The 18,157-nt window shown below is 37.8% G+C and overlaps 1 protein-coding gene across 1 annotated transcript in view; it reads right to left on the bottom strand.

Moving 5' to 3' along the window:
* The window catches only part of OLFM3 (olfactomedin 3), a 48,604-nt gene that overhangs the window by 4,242 nt on the left and 26,205 nt on the right, over window positions 1-18,157 (bottom strand). Inside the window, exons 2-5 of the mRNA XM_036387977.2 lie at window positions 11,840-11,986; window positions 9,296-9,451; window positions 6,925-7,144; window positions 287-393 (exon numbers count right to left, since the gene is read on the bottom strand). Of these exons, the coding sequence (XP_036243870.1) occupies window positions 287-393; window positions 6,925-7,144; window positions 9,296-9,451; window positions 11,840-11,986 (630 nt within the window). The remainder of the gene's footprint in view (window positions 1-286; window positions 394-6,924; window positions 7,145-9,295; window positions 9,452-11,839; window positions 11,987-18,157) is intronic.

Raw genomic sequence — 18,157 nt, 5'->3', positions numbered from 1 at the left:
ATTAAATATGTTAGGAAATACAAAAAAAATTGGGTTGTCAGTTCTGATAGATGATTGTCAACCCTGAAAAAGTTGAAGTAAATGGCAGAAAAGTGCTTAGATAACTTTTGTATTTGGATATTTTTCCAAAAATACTGTTGCTTTTTCTCTGGATATGTTTGAGTGTGAAAATGACTGAAGTAGAAAAACGTGCTTAGGAATGTAACGTCCTAGGGGAAAATATCTTTTAAAAGACTAAAACAAAGCTAGTAAGACTCCAGGACACAAAGATAGTGCCTTAACATACTCGGTTATTCTTCTCTGATGCCAGTGGATCCGTCATCCAGGCTCCAAATCGGGTTCCAGATATCTTCACTGTAATGGGGCCTGTAATTTTCATCAATTTGCCACATGCTGAAATCAAAAAAACAAATGCATTAATGCACAACTCTCCTTGATGTCAGTTAGAGCACAAGACCAAATGCTCCAAACTACACAGTGGCTCCAGGGGATTCAGGCTTATGTTGAAGATTGATTGTCACCTTCACAGGGGGAACTTTACCATATTGAAAAGTAATATAAATGTGCAAAAATATGCACGTAAAATTTTATTAGTATGTATTTTTGTATTTACATCTTTGTAATTTACATTTTGTATTTACATCTTACATCCAAGTACAGTTATGGTCTTTGGGCATAAGCTAAAATACAACCAGTAAAATATCTTCTGAGCTGAAGTGAAGAACATTTAATAATAATTGAAATCAAGACATAATCCCTCCCCTGCCTTTTGCCCTCAGAAAGTTGAGCACAAAGCTGGGATTGATGGATGTTTCAGTTTTCCATTGGCCAGGGTAACAAGGTGGTGAAAGGCAGACAGACAAATGAGCTTGTACACACAACACTGCTGTACTCTAAGCTTGTGCCCGACTGCCCCCTGCTTACACACACGTGGCTCTTTCTTTACTGGAGGCTGCCTGAAGAAAGTGAGTATGAGAATTATTTAGCAAGCTTGGCTGTATTGGTTGGCTTCTAATCTATCTGGCTGCCTGGGAGGAAATAATGAAAGTCGATACCATCTCAGATGCTGACCTTCCTAACAACTCAAAATCTGTATTTTAGGGGACCTTAATAAGATACCTCTTAGTAACAAGCTTCTGGAGGAATTCATGTGTTTACCAAGATGTAATATCACACAGTGGTGTGCATGCAATTAGGCTGAATAGCACATTTTTAAAGTAAAGAATGTAAAAATAAGTGAAACAATTTTTAAAATTTAAAAGTAAGTGCTTCTCTGTGCTACATGGTTGTGCTATACTGATAACCATATCTATCTAGGAAATGTAGAAACAAACGGTATCTGGTGTTGAGATGGAATTTATTTGGCTCCAAAGAGAGGGTCACATCAAGCCTGAATTTTACAGTCTGTAACTGGAAAGGAATGTATCATGCCAGCCTATTTGGGTCACTTAGAATGGGGTTAATGCTGTGGTGAAAACTCAGAGGCTGCTTGGGTAGTTTTTGCTCACAGCCAGGGAAGTTGGACATATCAGAAATGAAGATAACTGAATGCATGCTGAGACCTCAATGAGCAGGGTAGGCTGTGTCTATTTTCTGGGTCAATTAAGAGACATTGTTAAGAGACATATCTCAATCTATTTAGGTTGCAGTATTTTGAAGATATTTTTGGAATTTCCCATTTTAAAGAATCTTATAGGGTTTTTAATACTTGGTTATGATAGGACATAACTTTTTATTCTGGATTTTTAAGTAGGTAGGCTGCTAGCATTGTTTCTGCAGCATAAACTGCTATTAGCTTGAAAGGTAGAGACTATAAACTATCAAGGTGAAGGCTTTTATTTTTAGGTGGTCTGTTGGTAAATAGTCTCAGAAATGGGCATGAGATAACTCTTCTGAAGGTTTGAGTTTGAATTTTGAATACTTAATTTGGAATGAGTTACCAGAAAACTAATACTGAACTTGTAGTTTCTAGGATAATTAAAACACAGTGAATGCATCAGTTATAAGGTATAGTAATAGTAATTGGTGCCTTTACAACACAGTATTGCAATTAGTGGAAAGAATAAAAAGAATTTGCAATCTGAAGCGCTGTTTCTTCTATAAAAAAAGAAATCCAGGCAACTAAAAGTGGACTCATAATGAGTTATGAAGTTTTGCTTCTGAATGGGGAAAACCTATGGAAGAGCCGCTGGCAGAGATGTGAGGGCTCCCTGAGGCACCCTTTGTGTCAGGGCCCGGGCAGGGCAGGTGCATGGACACTCCAGCTGGGCTCAGCAGTGCCCGGCCATGGTGGGAGCAGCATGGGCACGCAGCAAGCTCCGGGCCCTGGAGCTGCAGTGGGACAGGGGTAAAAGCAGGGGGTGTTTGCAGCCCCTGTGGGGGGTGCACACAGCTCTGGGGCTGTTTGGGTGCTGCTCTGTGTGTGAGGAGCTTTTGGAGGTTAGAGAGCAATTCAGAGATTTGTATGCCTAAGTGTCAGTACAGTGGTTCCTCTGTTGTATTGTATTTATCCTGAATGTGTAGCTTGCTGATTAAGAGTTAGTTACACATTGTTAATAATTAATGAACCTCTTCAGCCTTCATTTAGTTAAAACTATATGAATAGAGCTGTGTGCTCCTGTCACAGGAGTTAGATGCTTTTAGAGAATAATCTTTCAAAATGTATTGAGATGCTGTTCAATGTGAAGAGATGACGTAGTTCAGCAGTTAAATGATCAGCAGTTTGAGTCAGGGTATATTTCTGATCAAATCCTTATTCCCAGACAGCATGCAGTGATCAAGAAAGGAAGACTCCTAGGAGAGCTGCTGTATAGCTGGGGGGCAGCTGACTGAAAAAGTGACAAAGCTTCCCTTTTTGGCATAACAGAACAGAGCACTTTGTAAGAAGCATGGAGACTTTTTTCCCTCCTGCTCTATAGTAGGTCCCATTTTCTTTTCCTTCCTCATTAAACAGATGATTAGATCCATAGATCTGCCTTTTTTTTTTTTTTCCCCTGGCAGAAGGGAACATACCAAAAGTTTTGGTTTATAGCAGTTTGATTCCCTGATAGGACCAGATGCTAGTAAAAAGTTAGGTCAAATATATCTCCATACTAGCACCTGTGAAGAAGTTCAGTAACTCTAAGAAAAGTGTGATACTTCTAGGTTTTCTTTTTCTTCTTTCCCTAAGAGGTTCAAATGGGGATACACAGAAAAGCAGTGGGATTTTTAGAAGCCCTCAGTCTCTTTTCCTTGGCTTTGAAAGAAGCAGCTGCCCTACATTAGCAAGTTCCAGCCATAATTGATTGTAGTAGTTGGAAAATCCCAATCATAGAGCCCTTTTAGATCCTAAACTGAGCTGTACAGGAAATATCATATGCAGAATCCAGGTGTTTCCAGGCTTGATTCCTCTTCTGCAACAATTCTGTGCAGTGGACTCTTGTAAGTCTGTCCATGATTCCCAGTATTTGTTTATATTAAGGAAGAAGCTGAGCATGAAGTGACCATTAGAAAAGAAAATAGATGCACTTCTGTACAGCCTGTGTTCTGTGAAAGTACATGAGGCAGAATGTGTCTGGAAAGCTCCAGAGTAATCAAGTACCAGGAGGAGGCTGTGACAGTGCAGCTGGAGAGGAGCTGTTCTGGAATAGCTAAAAATGGGTGGATAGTCCCATTCTCTGTGATGTGACTGAATATTGGTAGCTGCCATATAGAGCAACTGAATGGATCATTTGTAGAAGGCAAAGGAAATAAAACCACAACATTCTCTTGAAGTGTCCGTAAGCATCATTATGGTTTTTGTTTTGTTTTGTTTTTGGTAGGTAATAAATCAAGGAAAATGAAGTGAGGTTTTTTTTTTTTTGGCACTTGCACAAATGCATTCCAAATGTTTTACTGCTTGCACTTTTCTGCTTATGGTTAAATTTGTCATAACATGAGTGAATGAAGAATTAGTTCTTAATGAATGTATATATATTTTCCTGCATAATATGAATCCAGGAAGCACTATAATATAGTTATTAGAGTTTGCTGAGAGGAAATCCCTGGATTTTGCTGCAGAAGTGCCATGACTTGCTGGGTAATATTTGGGAAATCTATTTGTACTTTTGGGCTGCTTGTTCCTTCATCTACAAAATAGCAATAAGAATCTATTTCTCTATTGTCCACGTTTATACTAAATGATATTTGTAAAGTTCTTCAAATTCCAAAGGGAAGGATGCTTTGGAAGTACAAGTGCCACTGCAATCAATAGTCTCATGCCTGCACTAATAGCTCCTCTGCCACTGATGTAACAGAACTTTGGATACATAGGATATTCTACTTCTGAATTTTTAACAAAAAATGTTACTGTAAAGTATTGTTCAGAGTCTACCTTATAATCAGATGCAGTTGGACCTTAATCCAATATATATCTACTCTATGTCAGAGTATTGGCTTCTATGAATGCTACCCCATGTAAGTTTTATCCCAACTTCATAAACATGTCATGACAAGAATAGGAAGGTTCCAAGCATCCTGTGCAACCTGCATTCTCTTATAAATACCCATGACTCACAGGACTATCAGCAAAGGAGCCATACATGCATAAGTACATGTGAATTTGGGGTGTGTGTAATCACATGCATCTATTCCTACGTGGTTAGCTGCATGCACCCTTTAAAAGTTTTGTCAACTAATTTCCCAGCAGCTTCATCTTGAATTTTCTCTTATTCCAAGAGAAGGAGAAAAATTCAGTCATCACAACTGTTGTGGTAACCATTAAACCTCAGTGAGAGTAAGATAACTGCTTAGTGTACTGCAATCAGTTCTGAAAGTGTTGCCAGTGCAGATGGAAGAACCCTTTTAAGTGGCCAGGACAATATAAATAATGCATTATACTGCTGAAAAACACCTGCTGGGGAGAAGAATAGAGAGTAGCTATTGCATACACTGATTAGAAAATTGTATTGTGGAATGCAACAAAATCTGTGAAGATTCAAGCCAGATCCTGTGGCACGCTGGGGCCATTGGCTTCTGGCTATCAGGCTGGCATGGACAGGCACAGCTGGGTCATCTCCAGCATGGCCAGTGTGGCCACAAAGCAGTGCTGGCATGAAAGCTGCTTTCCCTTCCTGCTCTCTGATCTAAGCACACAGCCCCAGCTCTCAGCAGTTGCAGGAAGCCAAACTGAGGCTGCTTGTGCTTCAAAAGCCACACAGGGATAGGCCAGAAACACAGCCAGTCCATTAGTAGGGGACCATAAAAGTCATTTAAGCATCTAAGGCCAGGGAATAATGCCAATAAGGATGAATGATTCTGTGTTACATCTTGAGAAGGTCCACTCCCTTTTGTTAATGGGTATGCTTAATAATTTATTTTATACAAAACCTTTATCTCTACTGCTAATGTACATAATTTTAATGTTTTTTTTTTCATTAGATGCATCAAGAGATTAGAATGTGTTGCAGGAATTCAGGATAGATAGGATGTCAATACACCTAATAATTCCATTGTAAAAAATATATCTCACACTCATTGCTTCACTAACTGTTCTTACAAGATGTTGTAAAAGCAAAGCCAAACAAGATACTTGTTAAACTGATGATTTTTGGTATCTAATAACTTACTGGAACACTCGCTATCAGAAAATACTGTTTATTCACAGGAATTTTCTTGCTTGCTGCAGTATTGCAACACAGCTGTTTTCTCCTGACTGCCTTCTGTCAATGCAGTAATGTGCTATTTTGTGTATGTACTGAGGGGAAAATAGGATCATAAGAAATTTCTGTTAGAAGAAGTCTTTCATGTATTTTAGCACATCACCACTGTGCTATTTCCAGAATAAAATAAAGAAATAAATTATTTAAGAAGCTAACTTAACCTAGATTTTTCTCATTCTACTGCGTCACAAAAATAAGGAGGCTCTGCTTATCCAGTTAACAAGATATTTAATGTCCTGGGTAGCATTTAAAAGTAAACATCCCACACTTGATAGTGGGATGTTTACTTTTACTAGGCCTAAACCTTGGAATTTCGAGTTTATTCATGTTTAGTGTTAAGTAAATTGTGAAGTGTTTATTTTTCATAAAGGGGCTGGATTGTTTGCTGTAGTTATCCAGGTTGCACTAGTGATCCATTCAGAAATCTCCAAATGCATGGATAGTCTGGGAAGAGGGAATACTGCATTGTGTTTGTAAAGCAAGTTACCTATCCCTGATGGAAGTTGAGGCTGACACTTGATATTGATCCTTCAGGCCCTTAGTTTCACTAGCTGATACTGAGCTAGTGCTGATTTTCAAAAATGCTCGTTTGACTCCTACAGGCAGCAAGGGAGCAGCCAAGGTGGAGGTGGCCTGAGGTAAACCTGGTGTAGCAGTAGCAGTGGATTGCTGCTGTACATCCTGCAGAAATCATGCTTTGGTCTCTTTAAGTTAGATGAGAAGTTTGGTTAGATTGTAACACTAATTGCAGAATGGGAGATCTCCTTAATAGTAATATTACAGGCTAAAGACATTGCAGTCAGAGTGGCCTCTCAGGTGACACAGCAAGGTGCCAGGGTTATGATATGGACATCTCAAAACTGATTCCATTCTACTTTTCACTGTTTTTTTCACACTGACAGCCCAAAGATGTTTCTAGTAGCAGTGTCTGTCTGAGCTTTTTTGAAAGAATATTTGGAACTTTCCAAGTGGTTTAAAACTCAGATTTTGAATTTGCCATCTGTTATGATTTTTCATCTAATTCCTTTTGTATACAGTAAGGCATTACATTATGTCATGTACTTAGAATAACTGACCTTAGGTTGTTACTCTTGTCTTTTTTTAGGGTAGCACAGATCAGAATATAATGCGGTCTTTCATCAAAGAAACAAACAAATCCTCCCTCCCTCCAAACCTTAATCTTTCTAAAGAGAGACAACTAAAAATGCACAGCCAAGACAAATTTGCCATGAACTTGTTAACTTACTGAGCTTTTTCATGCAGTCACGAAGCCTGGTTTCTAAATTGACTACACGCTGGTGTAGTTCCTCATAGTCATAAGCACCAATTTCTTCCTGAATCCCAGTGAGCACAGTAGACAGATTCCTAATTTCCTCCTTGAACTGTGTGATCAACTTGGCATCAGTTTTGTATTGTTCCAGAACTGGGATCAGTGGCAGAAGCTCATCCATCTTTTCTTTCAACTCCTGTTAAAGGCAATCATATGTGCATTAGAGATGTTTAAAGGAGTTCAATCCCCTAATTTCCTTTACTGTAGTATTTATGCCTGATTATTAAAACAACTTGAAAATGATTATTTTAGTTACAAATCTATTCGTCTACTGTGAAAGTCTCAAGACACCTCAGACTTAATGGTAGTAAGCAGGAGATTTTTAATAAAATTTTAACCTAAACCCACTTTATGCCTGTTAAAATGAATAGTATTTTTTTCCTTGATGACAAGGGTAGTAGGCTTTGTGACAAAGAAAAAATAGCTCCAGAAAACATAGGTTTTGTTACTTAATTTTGAAATTATGAACTTAGGCTTCAGTTCTGTGGGACAGTGAATGGCCAACTCAGGAAGAGAAAATATTTTTGAATTAGTGAAGGTAATATATTCCTGGCAGGATTTATCCCAGATGATATTTGAGCAAACTTGCTGTAACTTTTTGTGGCAATCAGGTACCTCCTACCTGGCACAAAGTAAAGTTTAGACTGAGTGTGATCTGGACCAAATTTGTGCTCCTTGGTTCTGGTCAGCATGAAAACACAGATTTAGAATATCCCACTTCAGTAAATCACATAAGTTGATTCTCGTATTTTCATGATAAATAGATTTAAAAAAATGGCTTCTGCTGACACTCCAGAGCTTGTTCCTGTGATGAGCAGTACCAGAACTAATTTCTATTGCAGCACAGATAGTTGGTAGATGTGTTCTGGCACTTTGTGGCTGTTGATATGAAAGGTTTTATTATATCCAACACGATTTCTTTGTCTCAGGAAAGATAAAGCACTGGAATTTGAGTAGACCAAATTTCAGAACAACATATTGCATTATTTTGACTTTAAAAGTGATTTTGTAAGTGGATTGCCTGGAACTCTGTTTAATACTCCTGGCAAAGTGTCAAATGAAGATAAATGACTCCAATAGAAATATTGAATATTTAAAAGGTTAGAGCACTGGAGTGCTGACCTCTGATACTGTGTATCAGACATTCAAATTTTGGTATTTTTTCCCCTAGTAAAACTGAAATAAGAATAAAGAATATATAATGGAATTATGCAAATGTGTTATTGTAGCAATAAGGGATAAAAGGGAAAAAAGGTGAAGATGTTTTCTATTAACTAAAAACCTGGGAGAATGTGCTCAAACAGCTCTAAACTAAGAACAATGATATAATTTATGAAGTTTGGTAGTTAGATCATTAGTGTACTTAATTCCTGATGTTATTAATACCCACTCAATGTTCAGTGGCTCTGAAAAAAAAAACCCTGGACCTCTTGGCTATGTAATTATTTAGGTATCTAACTCTAGCACCAATTGGAAAATTACGTTAATTTTATGTGAACTTTCAGAAACACTTCAAAAAATATATATTTACTTAACATAATGTAATCCTCAGAATGTATTTTCTAGCACCTATTTTGTGCTCTCACAGTCTTGAAAGATTAATTTATTTTAAGAATTTAAATATGCTATTGAAATATTTTTCTCCTGAATAGTACTTCGGGTAGCTTTTTCAGAATACACAATATTACTTGTAATATCTGCAACCCTACTTCCTCACAAAAGGATTGGCTTGTGTTTTTTGTTGTCATTAAAATTCAGTGGAAGTCTTTTTTTTTAATCACACAAATGTGACTGGGAGTGATTGCCCTCCTCCCCATCCCAAATTCAAAACAGCAGACCTTCAGACACGACATTAGATCTTAATTGTACTGGATAAAAATTACAATAAACTGATTTATTATAGCCTTTCTTCCTTTCAACTGCAGTAAATGTCATGGAACACTATGAGCACAGAACTCTACTTGTTTGCTATTAATTCCACTGGATCTCCCCCTTTAGCACTGGAGCTCAAAAGAATATAAATTTCTCAGCATGGCATTCACATTGATACAGAAAGAACAGGAATCTGTTTATAGTGACATTTCTCTATTGACTTAATAATTCCTCCCTATTACAATTAAATTGAACAGAGCAAAAGATTATCATCATAAAGGAAGATTTATTATGCTTTTCTTTTAAATGGCACCCTTGTAGGAGCATTTCCAGCTGAGACCTTAGCAGTCCATGCATTGTCACTTAGCACATTGTTTCCAGCAGGTTTGGGAGTTACTGTAAAAACTGGAGCTACCTGGAAGTGCTTTGTCATTAACGTCTTCCGATCGTCTTCAATCTGCCGGAACTTGGCCTTCAGCCCCTTCATTTGTGTCTCCATTTTTAAAACATACTGGAAATCCCTCTGAGTCCGTAGATTTAAAACTTCAATAGACTGGGACATGTTCTGAACCTGTTAAAGAAGAACACTTTCTAAATGCACCTTTGTTGCTTTGCTTTTTTCCCTGGTTAAATGTCAGGCAATGAAATGCACTTCTGTCAATTAGTTGTGAGTCATTCTACCACAGTACAGCTCTACATTCTGTAACTGCATGATGGGACAAATAGTGGGGAACAGGGCAAGGCCTTGAAGCCAAAAATTTTTTGGACTACTTAGAGGTAAAGAGAGAGAGAGATCCCTTAAGCATAATTTTCATTGGGCTCAGGAAAGTCTGTCAGGCAATAGAGTCTACTTTGAGACCTGTAGCAGATGTGACTGGTTCAGAAGGTGCTCATATAGCATATATTTCCTTCCAGGCACTTTGGGAGGGACAGGACTGAAATTTGGAGATTTTGGTCAGTAGGAGGAGCATGACTTTACTTGTTAGTAGGCATTTATAGAATCATTCAATATAAGGCATTCAGAAGACCACCCAGAGATAAGCAGGGCTGTGTCAATCACCAGAGAGGTTTTTCTCATAATTTCGTAAGTAAATGTAAAATTAGAAATTTTATCCAATTTTCTCAGTGGTAGAAAACTACAATTTTTTTTTTCCAGATGAAAAGTAGTGAATGTTTAGGTTACTTTTGTAGATCAAGTGACTTTGTAGCTATAGTGAGGACTTTTACCACAGTGATGCAACGGTAACTGTCATCCAGAGTAAATTACACATACTTTTAAAAGTTTCTGCAATGCTTTTGCCAGCCATAAAAAGAACACATTTTCCAAGTGCAGCTATTCTATTTCAGCAAGTGTTTTGTTTTTCTAAAACATGAGAAAATTAGACTGCTGTAAATGTATTAGGCACCTTATTGAAGTTTTGGCTCAAACAAAACATTTTGTACCTTCCTAAGGAATGACAAACCCAGCAGTACTCCTGTGGTCTGCAAGAATATGCTCTATTTCAAGGGATATCCATGTTTGGAGCTAACTTATGATCTACAGAATGTATGGATTTAGAAACTACTCTTAAAAATAGTATACATTAGTTATTGTACAGTTGCTACTAATAGTTCTGAGAAAGGATTTGTAATGTAAAATGCAGAGGCTTTTTTTTTTTTGCTATCTAATTGTTGAAAGCAGGCAAATAAAGCACCTTTGGGTGCTGGAGGAACTTTGGGAATTTCCATTTAGCAGAAGACACATCCACATAAAGGCTCTAATTAAAGGACTGTATGGACTCAGGAAGTAGTAATACAACATTACATATCCATGATTGCCACAGTCCTAATCATAAGAAAATAGCTTTGAGAGGCTGATGATTTAGGTTCATTTCTGTGGCAGCTCAAAAACTATGTTGTGATCTTACCACACCCCTCCAGCCCCAACCTCAAAACAAAGGATATTTTTTAGTAATATTTGAGTATTTGGGGAATATGCTGGAGCAAAGACTGGAGTGCTCCTTTCTTCAGTAAACAGACACCATGAGGGGAGGCAGCTCCTTTTTTCTCTGCTGGTCCATCAATGTCCTCTCCATGCATCTCATGTTATGGGCTCTGTCAGCTTGAAACTTTGTCCCTTCTGAAGCTCATGGAAGCACAAAGAGCAAAAATCTATGGGGATCTGGTGCTACATTAACACTGGAAATGTTTTTTTATAGCTAGAAAAATACTAAAAACTGTGCACTAAAAATGTATTTTAAAGTCTACATTTTATGTTGGTTTTTGCTGCTGTTCAAACACTCTTGGGCCTCAGGTTCTGCACCACTGGCTGTCATACAGTAACTATAATCTTGATTACTTATACAGGAAATGCAGAGTGTTTTTCACAGTTGTAACTTTTTTTTCTGTTGATGCAAAACAAGACTTAATTGGTTTCACCATATGTGCAATAGTGGATAATACTGGAATTAAGAATTGGGCTGTTGGGGAAAATTTGCACCATCAGAAAATGAATAAATAAACTTGAGAAAAAGAAACAATGAAAAAATTAGAACTGTTTATGCTCTGCAGTTTGCTTTCAAGATGCTGTGGTGTCTCTCTCATTATTTTTTGATAAGAGATGAGAAATGACCTTCAGCAGGCTCACATGATCAAAGCAGAAGCTGTAGTTTAAATCCCTGAGCTAGCTTGAAGTGGGATTTGTAACTGATTTTACACAGAAAAATCTGTCCTGTTGTATGTAAAAAAGAATTTGGGAGGAGTGACTAAGAGAGGAGATGAAACTTGGGTTGGGAAAGGTGTGATGTAAGGAAAATAGATAATAATCAGAGATGAGAACACAGATAGGGGATATACCCTGAATAGCAATTTTTATCAGGTAACTCTTCATTAGCTCATGATGGATTAACTGAGAAGGAAAGCAGTAGTTTTCCATGGGAAGTTTAATGACCAAGAGGAGGAATTTTTTGGGAAGACTTACCTTCTCTAGTAGTTGTCTGAGCTGCCTGCTTTTGGCATCTCTCGAACATAGGTTTTGTTCAGGTGCAACAACAGTGCAAATGCAACGGCCATCAGGATCCTGGGCTGAACTATAAACTTGCCACCCTTCCTTGGGGCTAATCTGAGTCTGTAACAACAAAATAATAACAATCAAAGGAACTGAACTGATTTTTTATTGTTTGAAAAAAACACTGCAGCAGGATATTTTTATTTTTGCAGTACATGTCTGCAATGAGGTTCCTACTAGCCAACAATTATTAATCTTCACTAATTAGCTGGGTAGTTTCCCAGTTTTGCCATATCTCACACCTTTGTAGCAGTTCTCTAGAGGAGTTTAGCACACACAGTTTCCAGGGTGGATGAGAATGGTACTATGCTTGTGATTCAGCACAAACCAGGGGATTTAATTCTCTGCAAAGGGACATTAGAGTTTTTCATCAGCAGAGAACAAACATGTCCTTTCAGCCTGGATGACTTTTGCTTTAGGCTAATGGAAACAACAAAGACAGGAAAGAACAAACCTATGAGCCTGGGGAGAGCACAGTGTGTGTGTGACTCACGGGTGGGAATTGGCTCAGCAGCACTTTGGAGGTGGGGGACAGGTTTGCTCTTGAAGCTGCACCTCACAGGAACTGCTCCCCAGGCTCCCACTGCATTTAGCCAAGGGAACGGGGGCTTGCTCAGGGTGGGATGGAAAAGTGTCTGGTTGGGCCAGGGGAATGGGGCTCATGGCAAGCAAGCCACTGGGTGATTAAGACATTTCATGTCCTTCACTGGGACAGCAGAAAACTGGGAATTCCTAACCTGTTCATTTTTACAGCAACCATGACTGAGAAAGAAAGGCAAAAAAAAAATTTACATTTGTTTGCAGAGGAGGGTAACACTGGACTGCATTTAATGTTTGTGTGGGATTCAGTATTTCTTTAATGGGATGTACAGAAATAGTGTAGGAATGACAGAAAACAATATAATGAGATGATTGAAAGCATTCAGGTGATGGAACTTAATAGCTACAAGAAACGTTTTTTGAACTTTCTTTTTAAACTGTAAATTACAGTTAATATTGTGCTTTATTCTTTCCTAATATTGTACTGAGTGATGAATTTCATGGTACAGATGCTAATGGATATCATTGAAGTAATTTTGGTCTGGACACAGTTGGAATCAGTTGCTATTTATATTATACAATTGTACTCAGTGCCAGCAGAGAAAGTGATTATTTAAACTGGGAAGCTTTGATACTGATGCTTTCCTGGCAGCTTAGTGCAGGAGTTGCAGAATTCCTTATCTCTGAAGAGGTGCCAATATCTCTGTGGACTGACTCCTCTGAAGAAGTAATTGAAGAGGCAGTAGCCATCTACAATTTTGGCTACAGTCCTATGATCTTTTTCTGTTCTTCCCTCTCTTTGGAAATTAGGGTTCCTTCATTAATTAGGATGGGTAGTATGAGTGATGGCAAACAAAAACTTGCAACTGTGTGCAAAGGTGCACTTCGCTTTATTTTTCTGTCATTGTTTTAGTTTGACATTTAATCCCTTCAAGCAGCAACTGCTATGCAAAAAAGACCTAAAAGTCATCAAAACCTTACAGAAGCTACTGCATCAACTTTTCAAATGCAGGCTTACTGCTGACAGGCCTTAGTAAACAAGAAAGAAAAGAAATAACAAGAGAAAACAACAATAGTAACTTTTACTAGTTCTTGAAATTCTGGGGAAAACAGAGGAGTCCCTATAAAGTCCAATATTAACCACTGCCATGGCAGGCTGCTCTATTAATGACTTGGTTCACTTCTAAAAGATTTATTTTTTCACTTGCACTTTCATATATTCTAATAGAACTGTTACAGCTACCTCTGTTGTTACTATGGTGAACAGTGAAAGGATAGTACCTTACTTAGGATGCTTGCTTAAACAGTATTTTCTGGTTTGTCTTGCAATTTCAACCCTAGTACTGTAACAGGGCTCAAAAGAGGAGGCCCTTTACCTGACCCCACATCCTTGTACAATTCTTCCAGCTGAAGGCAGGAAATTGGAAGGTTTTGTCCTTTTTTTACATTGTACAATATACACAATTTACGAGCTGTGTATGTGCTGGGAGAGAAATTCTGGAGAAGTGCTCATACTGCAGAGTTCACTGGAGAAGCTGCAGGTGGGGAACTCTGGATGCAGCCAAAAATCAGTCAGTGATGACTCTGGTATTACTGAGCACTTGGGGCATAAATTCTTTCAGCCAACATCTACGGTTTTAAGAAAGGTACCAGATTTGTGGGGCTTGGTTCTGTGTAAAAAGAACCCTACATGATTGTAGTTCATGTTTTCTTTTTATTTGGCAGATGTTGCCAAGCTCAGATAATCAAGTTTTTATCACCACTTTCCCAGCTCTACTGGCACTCTTGCTACCCTTATCAAAACAAAAAATATGCATATAGCTCAACTCAGGGAGTGAAAAGAGCATTCTTAAAGGCATTCTTAATATTTCAAAGGCATTTCTATCAGCAGTGCCCTGTTGTAGCCAAGGGGAACATGACAGTTTTGTGCTACTTGGAATCTGAACAAATCAGTACAAATATATATTTGTGTGTGTGTATATATATATGCATGTATGTATCAATATATATATCTCATAATAACTAATGTACCTCTTATAGTTACACAGTGGTAACTTTAAACTTGGATGTAAATGTGATAGGGAACTTCTACTTATACAGCCACAAGAACTAGCAGTATATATTGTGACTCAGTGAAATGAAATTACATTTAAGGAAAATAGAGCTTTCTTTGTATTCTCAGCTTGCTGCTCTAAAAGATAACAGAAATTTTCTCAAACATATTTAATTTTGAAGTATTAATATTATAGACTAAATACAGTGATTTTCTGCAGTAATATTTTTCCTGCATGCATATATTCAATTATTCCATTTTGGTTAGTAAATGCATAATTGTTAGTTACAAAATTCTGAGTTTTGAGAATTGTGAACTGCTATACAAATAGTTATATTTATATTTTACATAACCTACTATTATATAAACATCTGATTGCAGTTACACAAAAAGAGACATAGACAAGAGTGTTTTACTAAACATTTAGGAAAATTATGTTCTAATTTAATTTATGAATACCAGGATAGTGTTCCCTCTAAAGTAAAAAGTTACTTGACTTTTTAGGGTTCTCATGAGTTCATAGCTATTCACAGCTTTCCTGGAGGTTTTTATTAACTGAGGCTGCTGTATATGAGCATCAATGATATAAAGTGATATTTCTGTCATTTGTATTATTCCCATTAGCAGCCTTTCAAAAATTCTGGTATCTAACCTCCTAGTACCAATTTTGTCTTGTTTCTAACAGCTATTTTTTTGTTTAACTGTATTTCAATAAAGAAAAATAGGAAGGAATCCGACCCTTTTTATATTATAGTGAATAGTTACTAGGTAACATTATCCAATTTTCAAAAAGAAAGCTACTGCCAGATCTAATATTCTAAACAACAAAATGCATTTTTCTGGAGCAGTAAAGATAGGAAGAACAGTCTAGACAAGTGCAAAGACATTGCTGTACTCTTTTTAGCATTTCATGCTCAAGATGAAGGCATTTGTTCTTACATATTTAAGGATACTATTTTGAAACCTTCCCTTTCATAGTAAGACCACAACATGCTCACCAATGTGCAGTTTTATGATGCCCAAAAAGTAGCATGCATTAAGAGATGAAAAAAGATTAGTAACTAAAAAAGAGATTTACAAAGAGGCAACAAACTAACACTTTTGCTGGCCCCTAAATACAAATTCAGCATTAAGATAGCTTGCAACATATAACAGCTACTTACTAGAGTATCTGAAGTGGTTATTCTGGTGGTATTTAGTCCTACCAGAGAAGGGAGAGTTTGGGACATCCAGTTAGAGATCATTGCCATGGTACTAAGAACAGCACCAAGCTTCAGCAGTGGAGGGCTCATTGCTGTGGAGCTAATGAGTTTTCATAGTGAGTGATTATCATCCCAGTGCAGGCTGGCAGCGAGAGGCGTGACTGCAGCACACAACATCCACAGCATGAAGGGAGATCAAGCTACCCAGATTTAATCATCCATTAGAAACATCCATATCCTCATCTGCCCTCTTTCTGCTCTTACTAACAAATACTTATGTGTGTCTTATGCTGACCACTAAATAAACAATCCTTTCTATGCCTATAGTCATTGCAGTTTCCAGTGGGAGATGGCGTGGGTGAATTATCTCTTTATAGGTGCTAGACAGTCAATTAGCCCTTAATTAGTTCAGTCCAGGCAGAGCAGTGTGTTCCTGTCTGAAATGCAAAACCTGAGCACAAATAACCCCCCTACTTCCCATCAGTGCTTTGGCAGAAATATGCTCAAGCCTGTTTGAAAATATGGTTCTGTTCTTGTCCATGGGGAAGGGGCAGAACTGCCAGCCCGCTCATCAAAGCACCAGAAACCTTTCTGGACCTCCTGTGATTTGCTGGTCTCTCATAAATCACAAACATAAGAGACTTTATTATTTGCACAGCTTGTTATTAAGATCTTTATTGTTCATAAAAGACCATTGAGGCTGTGAAGAGTCACATTTCTCAGTGTTCTTGTTAGTTTACAAGTTTTTGTACCAAGAGTTATTGCATTACTCCCAGGGTTGGCAGACTCACTATGTCTTCATTGGGGCTGGGATGGGAACAGAAGATAAATTGGGGATCACACATTTTGAGACTTCTTTTGGCTTTGCTGTTAAATCTACTGCTCTCTAGTGCTGTAGAAGGAGCTGCAGGTTCTGTAGCAATTTATCTTGCTTATATATTGAATGTGGGGGAGGAAAGAAAAGCAGAAAAAACAGTCTAGAAATCATTGTGCCATAGGGGCAGTTTTACTTTTTAAGAATTATTTGTAAAAGAAGTGCTGAGTGAGGACTTCTAATGGCACTTATTTAAGAGAAAACTTGCATAAAGTTTGCTGAGAGACAGCTACTGCATTTTCCTCAGGGCAGTTATGGACTTAGTTTCCGAATTTCCTTCAGAAAAGCAAATTACTTTTCCTTAAGGACTTCAGGCAGTGCTATGAAGGAACCCTGCATGCAGTGAAACTGAAGGGATGTATATTTATGGGTGTGTGTCAACATGGATGTATTTATTAAAGCCACTGTAACTCTGCAAACAGTTTTTCAGATTCTCAGAGTTTATGCATCAATTCAGGCTGGACATTTCTCTTTCAATATCCATTCAAAATGATTTCCATAAATCTCTGCAGCTTAAGGAAGACACATGTAAACTCATTTTTTAAAAAGACAATGAAAAGCCATTGAGAGCTATCATATAAACTTAGGAGTCACCCAGCAACAGAATATAGAAAATCTGTGTATCCAGGTATTGTGTTAGCTCACAGTAATGTGAGCTGTGAAATATTTCAAATACTCAAAAAAATAATTCACTGAAGAGATTTGAATACAGTGAAACACACTGAAATATATTGATGCTAGAAGTTGTGCATAGATGGCAAATTTGAGAAAGGCTATGTGATCACAGCTGTTTTGCTCAGAGTATTTTCTGTGTTTCAGGAGATGAAGTCGATGTAAGTTTGGATTGCCTGATAGTGGTCATTCTGTACATTTCTCTGTAGAGAGTCCCTGTGTTCCATTCTTGATATGGAGATTTTGAGACTGAGAGCTGAGGCAGGCCTTCACCTCAGCCTGATGAAGGCTTAGTGGCAGGAGGCGTTTGAGCCTTTCCCTGAGTCAGTGTTTCTGTGGAGAGGGGCCCAAAGCTGTCCCCTGAACACGTGTGCAACTGAACGGACCAGACTGACATCAAATGGAGGCTTTTTGCTGCACTGTCACGTTTCATTGGCAATTTGTCAGTTTCCCAAGGACCTCCACTGATCACTTCCAATATGGATTAGGTAACATTTGACAATGTTGGCTAATTTTCCAGTTTTATTAGATTTTTCTGAAGGGTCTCAGCATCCTATCTAGACCTAACACAAAAAACATTCTAATTCATCAGTTTTACCACCTTTTTTTAATTCCCATCCTCTTTCAGAAGTTTAATGAGCACGCTGATTCCCTCAGATCCAGGACATAGCTGAAGAGTTCTCATATTGTTAGAAAGTAGAAACAAAACTTTATGATCTGTGTTTAATTTCAGCTCTGTATTTTCTGTTTTGTTGGTTCTTTTTTTAAAGCTTCAATTTCACATTTCTAGTTTATGGTTAACTGCTCTGAACAAAAGCTAGAATACAACAGCAATTCTAAAATCTGAACAACATTCTTTATTACCCTAATTTTCTGCTGGTATGATAATC

The sequence above is a fragment of the Molothrus ater genome, chromosome 9 (assembly GCF_012460135.2).
Source record: "Molothrus ater isolate BHLD 08-10-18 breed brown headed cowbird chromosome 9, BPBGC_Mater_1.1, whole genome shotgun sequence".
In the NCBI taxonomy this organism is placed as follows: Eukaryota; Metazoa; Chordata; class Aves; order Passeriformes; family Icteridae; genus Molothrus; species Molothrus ater.
This window is presented reverse-complemented; position numbering and strand designations above follow the sequence as displayed.